Below are 16,087 nucleotides of genomic sequence, written 5' to 3' on the forward strand. Positions count from 1 at the left end.
GGAAGACCAGGGAGGTATTCCAGAGAGCAGGCTGAGTGAATACTCAAGAGCCCTATATAGAAGAGCACTGTGGCTTCAATCTCATTCTTCTTTCACTGAACCCACTTTCTGGAATACCCCCCAGGAATAGCTCAGTTCTGACGAGTGTAGACTTAAGAACAGTACAAAGGAAAACATAGGGGTATATATACACAAACACATCAAGGGAACAAACTTGTGACAGTTGCACACAATAATTGGGGAGCAAGGTTGTTAGCCAGTTAGATCCAGTTTGGCGCTGATTGGCTAGGAGACAGGGATGTGGAGACAGAGACCTGACAGCAACATATGGGTTAAGCTTTTTTTTTTTTTTTTGTCAGTTCTCTCAACCATGGGGTAAGTTATCTTCATATGATACAATTCATCTTCTAAAGCTGTAAAGTAATTGTCTAAGTAGAGTAGAGTCCATATTATTTGACATATTATCAAAGGAAACATTAATTATTAAATATTCAGAACTATGTGGATGTAAAGCAAAAGTGAATAAAAATAGAAACATAGTCATTATGAAACATTGTGACAATGTGAAAGATTAAAAAAATAAATAAAACATAACTTGACCACAAAGCTCTTCGTGTAACGATATAAAGAAGTGCACCTGCCTTGTTACAGTTTCCTGTTTGACAGACCCAAAAGGTCTTAAATATTTCCATTTTCAAAGTATAAAAACAATTTGAAAGGATACCATCAGAAAACTGTAACTGTTCCTAAGAAACCACTGTATTGTTGAAAAAGGACCTTCACTTCCCCAAACCTCCCTCATTCGATAGAGAACCTGCAAATAACCCTGAAGTTCCTCTCATTTACAACTAGAATGCTACACAACCTTACCCAACTAATGGTCGTCAGATAATCTGCATTGATACTGAGTATCTAGAATAACTAGATGCTGGAAATTGTCTCTTCAAAGTTCATACAATCAGATAATTATGCAAAGTTGAAATGGCCTAATTTCTCAGTTAGAAAGAATGCATGACACCAGGTTCACATGAACACTTCAATTAATGACCACTCAATCGCCCAGAACATCACGTTTTTGGAAACACAGAATATGCTCTACAAATACAAAAAATAGAAAACACACACAAAAAAGGAAAAAAAAAAATCAACTCACCCCCAGTTTATCTTCCAAGCTGATTTTATCTAAGTTATTGTGGTGTTAATTAGTAAATTAGATAATTGCTCTTCTCTTCTCCTCAGTTCAATGTCCCCTGATGATCTCAGAGAGCTCCCCTTTTATTGAGTTTAACTCCTCCTTTTGGGAAAGTCCCTTACAGCCTCTTCATAGCTTGGCTTTAATATAACTCTATGAGCTAGTTAACACAGTATTACACGAGGACACAAGGACACAAGGACGACTATACAATACAGAGCAATCCAAGATGACTTCATGTGGATACGAAGTATGAGTCAACTTGCAGAGTGGAACAAGTGCTTAGTGCAGTCATTTGTGCAAACTTAGCCTGCTAAGTGCCATGCAAACAAAAGAGTTTTTGAATTTTTAAAAGCAGCTTTTCTTTGACCAATCAGATATTTCAGTTTTTTAGAAACCCATGGTTTGTTATTTGGGAACACTTTCACTTCCTTGGTAGGGATCACAGAGCCAGCAGATAATTGCTCTTCTCTTCTCCTCAGTTCAATGTCCCCTGATGATCTCAGAGAGCTCCCCTTTTATTGAGTTTAACTCCTGCTTTTGGGAAAGTCCCTTACAGCCTCTTCACAGCTTGACTTTAATATAACTCTAATGAGCTAGTTAACACAGTATTACACGAGAACACAAGGACAAGGTATCTTCTGTTTCCTTCCCATTATATTATGCACTCTGGTCAAAAAAAGAAAAGAAAAAGGAAAATGTTTTGCATTCTCCCTGTGCTTTACCGTACAGAGGTATAACGTGCTGTAACAACCCTAGTTGTATATCTGATGTTGTTCTGTTGTGGTTAAGGCACATGAATAGTTCAGGAGGCCGATGATCAGGTCTTGGCAATGGCATGTGTGATAAAGTTAAAAAGCTGCAGGACTGTGTCCCTCTTGGATCCAGTGTGAACACCCAAAATTTACAGTGAGGATTTTATCAGATTCAGAATGGAATTCTGAGAGACTGGGATTCAAATGGTATTTGAATGATTTTCCCTTAAGGTCAAATTGTATAACTTGTATGTATGAAAATGTTGCAGTCGCTCTGTGCTGCACAGTATACTACTATAACAACCCTGGTTTTGTACCTTGTGTTTAAGGTGGAGGAATACAGTACTCTGAGAAAATCACAATTTCAATGTTAAAGTTTTACAGCAAGCCCAGAAGGAGTTAAAAGTTGACTCATGCTGTAGCCCTTAAAAATAAACACAACGGTCAATCAAACTGCAGTTGGCAGAAGAGTGTGGCCAAGATGTGTTATCTTGGCTAAAATGACAGGAAAGCAAAGTGAAATGGAATGTTCATCAGGAAACATTTTTTCCTGTTTTTTGTTTGTCACTATGACCTGTATGTGGAGGTGGCTTACCGTAGTGTGTGTAAACGATGAAGATAAATTTGTGGATAGTGGAGGTATGTGAGAATAAACAGGAGTTGTTGTCAGGGCTGTAGTGCAAGGCTGGCAGGAAAAGGTTGCATGGCACTTCTCTATGGTCACCAGTCCGTCACTTAACATGGCGTCTGTTTTACAAGGTGTGAAGCTTTTATGTATTTAAAGCATTTGTCCTCTATTGATAAATTAAAGGATTCATAAACATCTGTACCTGTGTGTGTGTGTGTGTGTGTGTGTGTGTATGTTTCCTGTTCATGAAAAGGAAATGGGAGTGTTTCCGGGTATTTACCGAATATTATCAGTGTTGTAAGGGAAATTTGGAGTCCTCTGTAATGAGAGTTGACAACACACTTCAGATGTGATGAATCATTTTCCTTTATTAGGTGCACATGGGAGAAGCACACCTCAGAGATAAAGTGCAGTTCTCACTGAGGTTAATGATTGCAGAGCTTTTCATACAGTAAGGAAAACAAGTACCCCACACAAGACATGTGGGGGTTTACAAGATAACTTTTCTCATGGAGCACAGGATACTTGGTATTCACTTCCAGGTCTTACAGACACACAGAGGCCTTGTCTTCTACATGATAAATGCTCATCGTTCTAACACATAGATACATTTTGCAGCATATAGTAATTGAGCAAGTACAGGTCCCTATAATATTAATACCTCATCATGACAATAGTCAGTCATGAGACACATTTTCCCTCTACAAGTTGCAGTCATAATGCAAAGCAATATTTTTCCCACAATGTAATTTAGACTCATCATGCTCTTGCCAGTTTTCATTATGACTAGCGGGGAACAAGACCAAATCAAACGACTGGTTTTTATATTCGACTTTCAAGTAACAGTTTTTCCGGAATCTACATTAAGGGACTGATAGGAAAAAGAAATAAAAAAGGGAAAAAGTGGTAATGCATAGATTCATTTTCTTTTGTAATGACATTTGTGTCATATCCTATCTGAGAATGTTCAGTTATACACACTGTCCTACTAACTTATCTCATTATGGACTTATCTCTTATCACAAACCTCCACCTTAAGAGTAGCTCTACCTGCATTGCTCATGCTAGCTCTGATTTCCACTGACTTCCCTACGTACACTGCACCACAATCTTTGGCCTTGGCACGAGTGAACGTGGAGCCACACTCATAGTACATGAGCTTGAAGAGCGTTTCATCACATGGTCGAGCGTTTTCAAAAATGCCCACCGCCAACCAGTTGTCATAGAGGTTGTAGTCATACGGCACAGAGAACATGATAGCTACTTGTTCATTGCAGTGGCAACTTTCCAGGTCCTCAGAATGATGTTTCCTCTTCTTGAGTAGCTCATATGTTAACACACCCACAGCCCCTCTGGCAGCACCTGCTGTCTTGGAGAAGGAACAGATCTCTGTTGTGTTGGTGTCCACAGTGGGTGACGAAGGATGGCTGTTGTAGCCACTGTGCATCCACATTCTAAATAAATAAATAAATACCATTCAGTTCTCTTGAAATTAACTATGTCACTTATAGTCAATACACAGTGAATTTACTGGTGTGACCAGACTTTGAAAACATGAAGAAATAACTTTGAGGAAAATGTTATGATCACACTGTATTTATTCTTTACAGTATATAATCAGAAGGAGCTTTGAGATGCCTATGCATGGGTTAGTACTGGTGAAGTATATTGATCTAAACCTCAGTGTGGTCTTACTTGGGGTTGAAAAGTGAATAGACACTGCTGGCATTTTTAACTTCTATGCTGCAGCTACGACTGCTCAGGGCACAAATGGCAGCATACGAAGCAACATCACACATTTTCTCCTTTCTTACTGAGGAATGAGACAGACACATGGACAAACACACACAAACACACATGCACAGAGACAGACACACACACACACACACACACACATGTTTTAACTAATATGGATTAAGAAGTCATAGAATTTCAAAGAGATCATTTCAGCTCAGAAAGATTCTGAAAGGCCAAGTTATTGACTTACTCAGTTCACTTTCTCTGACTGTCAAAAAGTACAGGTTTTTAAGAGAACCCTATGAAAAGAAATGAAGAAAACAAATGGGTCCCCTTCAACAGAGTGTCTAACCCACGAACGAGATGAACACACGAATACTATATATATATATATATATATATATATACATACACACACACACACACACACACACACACACACACACACACACATATATATATATAGTGTGTGTGTGTGTGTGTGTGTGTGTGTGTGTGTGTGTTTATATATATGAATAATATATGATTGGCAGAGAGCAGGGCCATTTATGACCACTATGATGTCATAAGTTAGACACTTCCTGCCACCCCCCTTCTCACAGACACAAACGAACTTTATATTAGCAAGATGCTAGAGTTACAGCACTACTGTCAACATACATACACCATCACCACTATATTAGATAAAACAGATTTTTATCAGAACTTAATATTATCATTTCTGTATTACAATGTTTGTTGTCAAAAAACACTGTGACTCCAAAATAAACTATCAGGATTTAGCCTCAAATACTTAACAGCAACTGTATCTTGAAAAGCTGTCTAGTAGATAGACTGCACACATGTACTCCTCTTACTTTTTGACAAACCAATTTCGGGACCTAAAGAGTTTGGCAACTCTCCAGTCGCCCCAGAGATGTGTGAACAGTAAATAAATTATTTGTCATAATTAAGGATGTCAATGTTCAAGTTACAACATGATTAATGTGTCATTGACTCCAGACGTTACTGCAGGCCAGATAATGACATGAAAATTTGCTAGCTTAGAGATCAAAATGCACGTTGGATACAATACGTCAATATGTTGCTTTCCTTTCCTCCTTCGTCCGTTTTCAGTGAAGCACCCGTAAGGGCTTTGATCTTTTCATAAAATAACAAATCACTATTGCGGTTCTTTTCACAAGGATCTACTGTCACATCATATCAGGAAATTGAACTGCTATTGGCCTGCTTGCCCATCAATCTTGCTCTCTGTCTCCAATCATCGCTGCTGTCAATTTCAATCTGCTCCCACAAGCAGCTTCCCAGGAAGGACAGACACCACAGGAAAAAGAGGCTTTTATTGTTATTGGTTTAGTAATAAATAAAATATCCTTTTCCCGGATGCTGCTATGAAAGGCATTCGAAAACCTGAAACAACAGATTCATCAATAATTTTCCCTCCTTTCTTTCTGGTTGTAGCTCCCTGTGTGAAATTCACCTATGCCTAGAAACAGGCCTGACAGAGAGGAGTATAACAAAAAAATCAACTCACCCCAGGTTCTCCTCTATGTTTGATTTTTCAGTGTTGGTTTTAGGAGCTAAGTTCCAGTGTCGATGGTTAGCGTGCCTTCTTTTCGGCTTTTTTCTCTCCTGGTTTCGATTCTCTGTGAGGATCTCTGAGAGCTCCCCTTTTATCGAGTTGAAACTCCTCCTTCTGGAAAAGCCCCTAATAATACCACTCTAAAAAATCAATACATTCATGGCTAAGACATTTTTCTCGTCTTGGAAAAATCCCCCAAAATATTCCTTTACATTTACAGGGCAGTTTAAGGGGCTTTATGGAAATACAGCAGAACTGCAGACTCATTCATTTCCTGTCTTTCCTGATGGGCCTGCAGGTCTCTACCTTTTGTACCTTATGCACATTTCACATACACCGTGTTAATACAATCTATAGACTGTGTTGTGTGTTGTACACTGTGGTCCTTGCATAACTAGATTGTTTTCAAATGTGAATGCTATTTTTTGTACCATAATTTGTTTTTGTGTAGTACTGGAGAAATTGAATTTCCCCTCAGGGATCAATGAGGTACTACTGTATCTGACCTTATCTCTATTCTATATTTCCTGATCTTAAACTTGTGGTTTAATAGGTAAGATATGAACTGCCTTTTAATCAGAGAGAAGGTTAAAGAGAAGACATCTGGACTGTGGGCTTGCTGAGACCATGAGAGGCGTTATGCTCTTTCTCTGTGATCTGTCTCTGTGTGTAGTTGCCTTGTAGGTAATGCAGTAAACTCTGTTTAAACGTCATTCAATTTTTTGATCAGTTAAAATAATGTCCTGAGCCTGTCACGCAAATTATGTTTGGGTTATCTTAGTGTGAAAGTTTAGACATGCTTAATCAATTCCTTTTTTTATCACACATCAAAAACAAACTGCACAACAGTTATGTAAAAATTAATTTCTTATACCGACAGTGAGTGAGATGACAAATGTCAGAGCTCCTGGTCACACTCCAAATGAACTCATATACCGGGCTGTAATGTCAATCTGATCTCATGTGAGCAGAGAGTTGGCAAAAGGTACTGTCTATCAGGAATTACCCTCCACTGTTTATTATGTGTGTGTTTGTGAGGGAAAGAGGGAATAAGTTTGTATGTGTCTGTGCACCAGTGTGTGAAGATGATTAGTTTTAAGGAGCTATAACAGTTACATACTGACATACAGCAATGGACCAGAAATACCCATCACTGGATCAGAGGGAAGTGATAGAGTCACATATACAGTCTCATCTCTCTCTCCTGGGACTAAATACACCTTCATTCTCTACACTGTGTTTGAAGGAGTCAGGAGCAGTGGATTCAGCTTCTCTGAGGTCACCGTTCTGTGTCACAAAATAGTCTCCATTTTATGACGTGCCATAACGAAGTGTTTTCTGTTTGTAATTTTAAAAAGGGTCAATTGTTTAACCACTGTGCATGCTAATCAAGCGTTCCACATGTTCAAATACGTTTTGTCTGCGCATGTTTTGTTTGGTCAGATTACTCTTGTTCTTGTGCAAGCATAATGTCATGCAAGACTTGCACACTGTGCTGCATTTTCATTATTACTGCGCAATAAGTTCTGATGATTGAGACAGTTGAGGGAGCTGAGGAACATGTCTATGTGAGAGCCTTTCATCACCAAGGTGACGCTGCTGAGTATAAACTGATTCTCTTTGATTTCTTCTTTATTAGTTATGCTTCTGATGGCCATAGATGATCATTGTGATTTTTATGTAAAGGTTAAATTAAAGGATGTTGGTATGTTGGTTTTCCTAGTTGAGTTGACTGCATCGTGTGAATTTCCCAGGCTCCTGAGCTTGCATGCTCCTTTATCTCTAAACATACAGCCAGTCTGTTTTCTAGCAAATGGAAGGGGAACAACCACAAACAATTAGCCCACTGAAATAAACTCTGTGGATGATTATGTGCACATGACACTAATACACCATGAGGGGGCAGTGTTGTGAGAGGGTAGATTCTGGCTGAGAGCTCATCTCAGAAATAAAGATTAGTGTCACCTTCAGACAGAAAGATCTGAATTCTGGATTTGCTTGTCTGTTAACTTATAGTATTTTGACAGTATTAAAGTACTCTAGACCCTCTAGACCCTGATGAGATCAAAGACAACTTCACCAAGAAGCCGTTCATTCAAATCCTATAGAACCTAAGGTTCTGAAGAGTCCATGCTCGCCATCAGTCTTGTTAGATGCAATTGATGGACATAAAGGTGTTGTACCTTAATCTCAATAAAGATAAGGCGATCGTGAAGAACTAATTCCCCACTCAAGTAACACATTTATGCAGAATAATATCCACATCCATCTGCTTAGGAGTGAGTTACATGTACTTGGAGGTGATAAAATTACTGTTAATCTAAACACAAGTGTACAATTGGCCTGACCACAACTGTCAGTTAACCCCCTGCATGAAGGATAGTAATTGCTAATGCTAATATTGTTATGCTAGAGCACAGTCTCCCTTCTTGTGAATTCTCTTTGACCTGCTGTTACGTGCGGCGCACTGTGCGTTTTGTTTGTGTGCGTCTTGTTTTGTTTGCGTCTCTCTCTCTCTCTCCCTCTCGCTCTCTCTCTCTCCACAGGTACCCAGTGGTGGGGGCCGGCAATACCATCTGGCCTGATGTTGTGCCCCGCCCCTCTCTCTCCCGTTCGACCAACCAGGGAGGGAGTGCCCCTCGTGTTGTAGCCAACCGGACGCGGAGCGCCAACATTTAAACACCACTGGATGTGCTGTGTGTGTAGATTTCGGTCTCGTGTTGCGTTTTGCCTTTCGTGTGTTTCTCCAATTATTGTTACAAACTTGCCATTCTGTGTTTGACTCTGCCTTCTCGTTAATTGACTTTGTTTGTGGATTGCGTACTGGATTTGATGTTTTGGTTATCGCGGGGAGACGGACAGGTAAGAAAGGGGATCCCCGCGATAGTGTTAACTTTGTCTAGGGATAGGTTAGAGGCGGGTGCCACTTCTGTATTTCGGTTACTGGTTAGTGTAGTCAGGTTTCCTTTGGCTCTGCCACCTTTTTGTTTTGTAGCTCAGTGTGTGTTTTTCGGTGTAGTTCAGGGTGGTTTTTGTTTTACTAGTTTCGTTTCTTTGGCACCGTCTACGTCCTCTCCCACCTTCGTGTGTGTTTGTAAATATTTTGTAAATATCACTTTTGTAAATATTCTAAATATATTTTGCACTCTTTTTCATATCAATTCCCCGTGTCCGTGTTTTTCCTCCCTCACCAAACCGTCCCAAAACCAGCACAGGTGGTGGGTCCTTTATGCTACGTCCCCCTACATCCCCCTAGACACCACACTCCACCGGGGACGTAACACCTGCCATACTGCTGCTCCTACATACCATGACATGTCTTAATGTGCCATACCCAGAATTACTATGTCATGCTGCCATCTAGTGGCAGCACTTAAACCTGACCCACCACATGCTGAAGAGCGGTAATCTGTACTAAAAATGTGCAGACATCTTTCCAACACAATCTTTCTCTTTTTCTTCTCTATTCTTTTATACAAGTGAAACACTTAAACCATAACTACAGCAGCCAGTCACAACCATGCCACGAAACATTGGTTTCCTTGGAATTCCCCAGAGAGAGATGCTTTAAACGAATGCATAAAAAAGTTCATTAAATCTTAAGTTATATTTATTGTTGTGCATACAGTTGTGCAGCTTAATGGTATGGTGAATTTCTGGATACATTGCCCACCTGTGCTCAGGAATAAATCCTCCACGCAGCCTCTTGAGAGGTTAGAAGCTGATAAGCTAACTGATATGATTAATAAGTTCAAATTCTTAATTGTCAGTACTTGCATAAGCGTTCGTCATTAAAACTCACAGTGTCAGCAACAGTGTTTATCAAAGAAGTGCTTTGCTATAGTCTGACCACTTAAAAGAAAAAAACACATGGATTCAGGGTAAATTATAAGTTTTCTATGGGTCCACCCATACTAACTATGTTCAGTGTAAATTAAACCAGAAAAAAAAAAAAACAAGTGCAAATCACATGTTTAACTTAAATCCCCTCAGTGTCAGGTAAATGTTTCAGAAGCCAACATTACAGAATTGATAGAATGAAAAATACATTTGTAATTATCAATACCTTTTCCTCTGTAATAATGATGATATCATATGAAATAGTCTGGGATTAAACACAATTTCTTACTAAACCGTTTTATCATTGATGTAGCTCTTGTCATGGATCTCCACCTCAGTCATAGCTGTGCCTGCATTGCTCATGACAGCCCTGATCTCCACTGACTTCCATGTGCACACTAAACTAGTGTCTGCAGCCCTGGCACAATTGAATGCAGGGTCAGAATCATAGTACGTGAGATTGAACAGAGTGTCGTCACATGGTTGAGTTTGTTCAAAAATGCCCACCGCCAGCCAGTTCTCACAGAGGTTGTAGACATAAGGCACAGAGAACATGATAGCTATCAGTTCATCAGAGCAGCGTTTCTCAAGCTCCTAAGTCAACACACCCACAGCCCCTGTGGCAGTGCTTTCTCTCTTGTGCTGATGTTCACTGTGGGTGAGGGAGGTTGGCTGTTGTAGCCACTGTTCATCCAGATTCTAAATAAATAAATACTACTCAGTTCTCTTGAAATGCAATGTCAGAGGTATAGTCAATATGTGTTGGGTATCGTCACTTTTTAAAATTATCTCTAACTGGCGTAAATAGTCCTAAATACATGCGGAAATGAGTATAAGGAAAATGTTATGTTCATGTTAGACATCATTTACATAGTCATTACTAAAGGTGCCAAAGCCTGAATCCTAATTTAATAGTATTGATCTAAACCTCAGTGTGGTCTTATTTAGGGTTGAGTCCTGCTCTGTCCTCTCTCTACCTCACTGTGCTGTGTGTTTTAACTTGTGTAGAATTCAGAATGGTTTAGGAAACCAAGTCTCCTCCCAAATACTGGAATAGGTATCACACAGAGATAGAAAACCTTCAATTCAGCATAGTACAAATATCTACCTATGAAATAAAACCACTGAATGTAATATTACAGCCCGTGAAAGGTACGCAAAATTAGCTATTTTCAAAAAATTATTACAGTTTTTGCCGATTGCTTACACACTGGAAGTGAATGCCTGGACAAAAGCATCAAAACCATAACTTTTGCAACCATGTCTTAAAGAAAGTCACCAAAACTACAAAAACATTTTCTGCTTTGCACTTTGTTTGCAATTCTATATCACACTGTTCGCAAAACACTACACACTGTTTCTTACATTAGACACACTGTTCATGAATTGAACCTCTTGCAATCATTGGGAAAACACTTCTATCAGAAGTGCAAAACATAACTGAAATTGGCAGCACTCAAACACACATATGAAAACACTTATACAGTAATTGAACACCAATCAGTCTGAGCCTTAGCTCTACAAATAGACCTCAGGTAAGCTTTTGGTGGGGGTGGGGTGTCTGTGGGGGCCAGTAAGACACAACACTTGGAGACAATTTTCCATGTACTCTTAGATTTGACAACACAAAGGCCTCCAGCAAGAACTAACACAAACTAACATACACACACACACACACACACGCACGCACTCACAAGCACAAACACACATACTAGACATACTGAACATTCCTCGCGTATATCACATGCATCTTGCATGCATCATTCACAAAACAACCTGCCCTGAACCTATATTCCTGTGCCATCATACATGTGTATGTATTTACCATTAGGCACGAGAGGAAAAAAAGGCCCACAGCCAACTTTTCTAATATTCATACTGACAATTAGAATTGTTCATACTCTGTGATCATATGATTCTGGATAATTCTTAAAAACGTAAGTTGTTTTTATCTTGTTATTTGTTATTTGATTGTTTCAGTAATTTGACAAGTTGTCTGTTTAATAACAGATTAGTTCCTGGATGTGCCATATCTATTATGGCCTTACAACCAAATGTCCAAATAAGCCATATCCAGCAACCCCAAGACACAGGTAAGTTTCAATGCACCACTTACTTTCTGAAGACTTCTGAAATCTTTTGAAGTCTTGTGGTTGGGTTAAAGAAATAATGAAAAACAACAGAGGCGCTTTGTAAAGGCAAGGCCTAGAGCATTTGCAAAACTGCGGTTGAGAAAGAGTTTGAGAACTTGAGAACTGAGATCTCTCAGAGAGCACAAAAATATGAAGTGTCATTAGACACCAAATGTCATTTGTATGGATGCCGGTGTTTATCCTTTTTTATTCACTGTAGCATTACTGTGGCATGTAAACATGCAATACTCAGCCCCAAATGTGAAGAGTGTTGTCACAGCCTGCACCTCCGTTTTGGACTTTTAGTTTGATCTGTCTTTGTGCTCCTGCTCTGTTTGTCTCCGCCCCTCACCTGTTCCCGTTTGTCTCGTTATTAACCTTGTTAATTTCAACCAGCCCTGTTTAGTTCTCCTTCTATTTATGCCCTAGTGTTTGCCTTGTCTTTTGTCTATCGTTGTTTGTGTTTTAGAGCACGCTGTTACGCTGCACCTTTTTGTTATTGGTTTTTTGTTCCTTTTCTACACCTGTATTTTGGTCTTCATTTTAAGTAAAGTCTTCTGTTTTTTTCACTTCAATCGTGTCTTTGCACTTGGGTCCTGCACCACACCACCAGCGTGACAAGTGTGAACAAAGTCATCTTTTGAGTTCTACTTTCACTTTAGTGCACTCCTGCCCAGTGTACTTACACAGTGTCCTTTCTGTCTGAGGAATTTTAACAGGAGGATATGTATGAAACTGCACAGATGAGCAAGAGAAGATTTACCTGTAGATAAATCAGGTGTGTGCTTGTGTTGAGAGAGCTGGAACTGAGAGACAATGACCTGCAGGTATCAGGAGTAAAACTGTTCTCTGCTGGACTGGAGGATCCATTAGAGAAACCTGGGAAACATTATGACAAACACAACAAATTGTTAGGTCTATTATTTCAGCTTCACAGTTGTGCTGTATCTAACTCAATATAAATGCCAAATTCTTCATATATAGCAGTCACCCCCCCAACCATTAATTTATATTGGTCATTTCTGCTCTGCAAGCCCAACCATCATGAGAACATTCAGAGGGTAGGATCGGCTGTTGTCTGATTTTCTCTACAGTCAGGCTGTCTAATCACTAAAGGAAGGCTTTGCTTCTCTGAGGTCAAACCTGCCCACCTGTGTTGGATCAACCAGTGGAACCACACCTATATACAGGAAGAAGTGAGTATGCTGGACTCTCCAACTGATACAATGCAGTTTAATCTCCACACCTCCTACTCAGTCTGTCTGTTATTGGTCCAATACAGACTGGACCATGGAGGAAAGTGCAGGATGAAATGTGGGCTGAAGAAAGGCAAGTCTTATATTATTCAATAACAGTGTTTACTCTCAATTAACGAACATGAAGAGGCAAACGCCATCACCTAAAAGAGTAATTGATAAAAAATAAAGTGCACATTTGAATGCTACAATGTTTTCACACCAATCATTCCCCTTGATAATGTTATAATGATAACGTTCTTCTTGTCTTCAGATGCCAGTCAGCTCACACTGGACCAGAACACAGCACACACAACCTGTTTTCTTTCTGAGGAAAATAGGAAAGTGACAGAGACTTCAGTGGCTTTGCCTTATCCTGATCATTATGAGAGATTTAAGAATGACTTCCAAGTTGTGTGTAGAGAGGCCTTGACTGAGCGCTGTGACTGGGAGGAGGAGTTCAGTGGAGGTAGAACTCAGATAAGAGTTACATGTGTAGGCGCCAGTAGAGCTAAAGGAATGACATTTCAAAGGAAGGAATGGGTAGGAATGACAGGTCCATCAGTATGGAATAACTCGTTTAGTTTTTGGCTCAGTGACAAGAGCAAAATAACCTCTGCCTCACTCTGCCTCCAGAATGTACCTGGACCAGGCTGCTGGCACTCTGTCCCTGTACCACCTCTTCAATGACACACTGACCTTACAACACACACACACAACTCCACATTCACTGAGCTCCTCTATGTAGGACCTGGGATTTACCCTATCTACACTCCAAATGTGTATCAGTTGTAATAGGGATGAGATCACAGAGAAAAACCAACAAGAAATCAAAATCAGTGTAAATGCAGCTACACTCATTTGTCTGCAGTAATTAGTCACAACCTCTCACACCGTCTCCCAGGTCGAGGTGAAATCACATCTGCTTAAATTCAACAATAATGAAGCAGCTCAAATTACTCAAAATCATCACAATCTCTAATAAAACCTTGTTGGTTAAGGAGAGATCAGTGCTAAGCTGTTTGATCAGTAAGAGTATTAATGAGATTATTAATGTTATTGTGATTAATGAGAGCGTTGACATGTGATTTATCAGATATGTTGTGATTGGAGAGAAGTGGATTGGACTGTTCCAGGACAATTAAGTTGACTGCGATCTCATGTTTGCTGTATGGTGTGTGATAATCTGTTCCCATTTCCTTCATGTTCAAACAGAACAAACACATCTTAACATGCAGTCTGTCTCAGTGGCAGCTGAGAAATGTGGAAGGGTGGATCTCTCTGGTTATCACGTAGACCCTCAGGCAATACTTGCTTCTGGGGAATTATGACGAACTCTATCCGTACTCTGTGCACTGTCTTCACACTAGGGTTCACAGATGATTGGTGTGCAGCACTAAACAAAATCAACTCATGGTTTCCATTTATGCCAGATGTACTTGTGTAGGACGTATATGTGATACGAGCGATCATCAGTATACTGGAGAAACGTGGACTTTACGACAGCTCTGTGGTCCCTAACAGTATTAAAGTGTGACCTTTGCTCTTCGTGATACTTGAAAAATGAACTTTGATGACATCCTTGTCCTAACTTGTTGGTAGCTGAACACATCAATCAGATGAGTGAATGTTACTTCATGTTGGTGACAGATTTATGCTCACCAAATCTCTTTGAAATTGAAATTGTCTTATGAAAAAGTGTTTATCAATAAAAGTGTGTTGCTTTAGTCTGACTATTTAAAAAAATAATAACCACACATGTAGTTATTTTCATCTAAAGTAATATGCAAGTACTCCAATATGGGTCCTCCCATACTAATTGTGTTCACTGTAAATTAGACTAATTATGTGTTGACAAGTTTTCATAATGACCAGAAAGAAAAAACAAAACAAAACAAAAAAGAAAACAAGCACAAATCACATGTTTAATCTTTCAGTGTCAGGTAAGTGTTTCAGAAACAAACATTACAGAATTGATAGAATGAAAAATAAATTGGCAAATTTCTTAATAAATTTCTTTTGTGATAATGATGCTATCATATCACACAGTCTGGGATTACACACAATTTCTTGACTCAGTCGTCTCATCATAGATTTAGCACTTATCATGGATCTCAACCTGAACATCAGCTGTTCTTGCATTGCTCATGCTTGCTCTGATCTCCACTGACTCCTGTGTGTACACTATACTAGGGTCTGTGGCCTTGGCACGCAGGAACTTAGAGTCAGACTTATAGTACATGAGATTGTAGAGTGTGTCGTCACATGGTTGAGCGCAGTCAAAAATGCCCACTGCCAGCCAGTTGTCATAGAGGTTGCAGTCATAAGGCACAGAGAACATGATAGCTATCACCTTATCTGAACATTGTTTCTTTTTGTTGAATAGTTCATAAGTTAAGACACCTACAGCCCCTGTGGCAGCGCCTGCTGTCTTGGAGAAGGCACACACCCCCGTTGTGTTCACGTCCACAGTGGGTGAGGGAGGTTGGCTGTTGTAGCCGCTGTTCATCCAGAATCTAAATAAATAAATAAATAAATACCATTCAGTTCTCTTGAAATGCAATGTCAGAGTTATAGTCAATATGTGTCTGGTGTCATCACCCTTTTAACATTAAAGTAACTGGAGTAAATACTCTGTGAACATATGCAGAAATGAGTGTAAGGAAAATGTTGTGTTCATGTTACACTGATTGTTTACATAATCATCACGAAATAAGGTACTGTTTAAGTCCAAGTCCCGAGTTAGTCCAAATTGAATAGTACTGATCTAAACCTCAGTGTGGTCTTACTTGGGGTTGATAAGCGAGTGGACAGTACTGCAGTTCTTGATTTTTACAGTGCAGCTACGAGCGGGCTTTGGGGCACCTCCAGTAGCCATGCTGGCCATAGAAGTGAGCTGCGAAGCAAAACTTTGCCGAATTTCTGTCATTTCTTCTGTTTCTGTTTTCTGTAACTGAGTATGAAACAGACTAATAGAAGACAGAAA

General features: G+C 39.6%; 2 protein-coding genes across 2 annotated transcripts; both read right to left on the bottom strand.

The window, feature by feature from the left end:
* Window positions 1-3,584: 3,584 nt before the first annotated feature.
* Window positions 3,585-4,028, bottom strand: LOC115806350 (DELTA-sagatoxin-Srs1a-like). The gene has a single exon (XM_030767024.1). It carries the CDS (start codon window positions 4,026-4,028, stop codon window positions 3,585-3,587), a length of 444 nt encoding a protein of 147 aa, XP_030622884.1.
* Window positions 4,029-15,196: 11,168 nt separating this feature from the next.
* LOC115806351 (bryoporin-like) lies at window positions 15,197-15,979 on the bottom strand. Its single transcript, XM_030767025.1, has 2 exons — window positions 15,891-15,979; window positions 15,197-15,617 (listed from the first exon to the last, which is right to left on the bottom strand). Exons 1-2 carry the CDS (start codon window positions 15,977-15,979, stop codon window positions 15,197-15,199), a joined length of 510 nt encoding a protein of 169 aa, XP_030622885.1.
* Window positions 15,980-16,087: the final 108 nt, after the last annotated feature.

Source organism: Chanos chanos, chromosome 3 (genome assembly GCF_902362185.1).
Source record: "Chanos chanos chromosome 3, fChaCha1.1, whole genome shotgun sequence".
NCBI lineage: Eukaryota > Metazoa > Chordata > Actinopteri > Gonorynchiformes > Chanidae > Chanos > Chanos chanos.

Coding starts and splice junctions, on each gene's coding strand:
- LOC115806350 (XM_030767024.1), bottom strand. CDS start 4,028: ATGTGGATGCACAGTGGCTACAACAGCCATCCTTCGTCACCCACTGTG.
- LOC115806351 (XM_030767025.1), bottom strand. CDS start 15,979: ATGGCTACTGGAGGTGCCCCAAAGCCCGCTCGTAGCTGCACTGTAAAA. Junction 15,618..15,890: donor CACTCGCTTATCAACCCCAA/GTAAGACCACAC, acceptor TTATTTATTTAG/ATTCTGGATGAACAGCGGCT.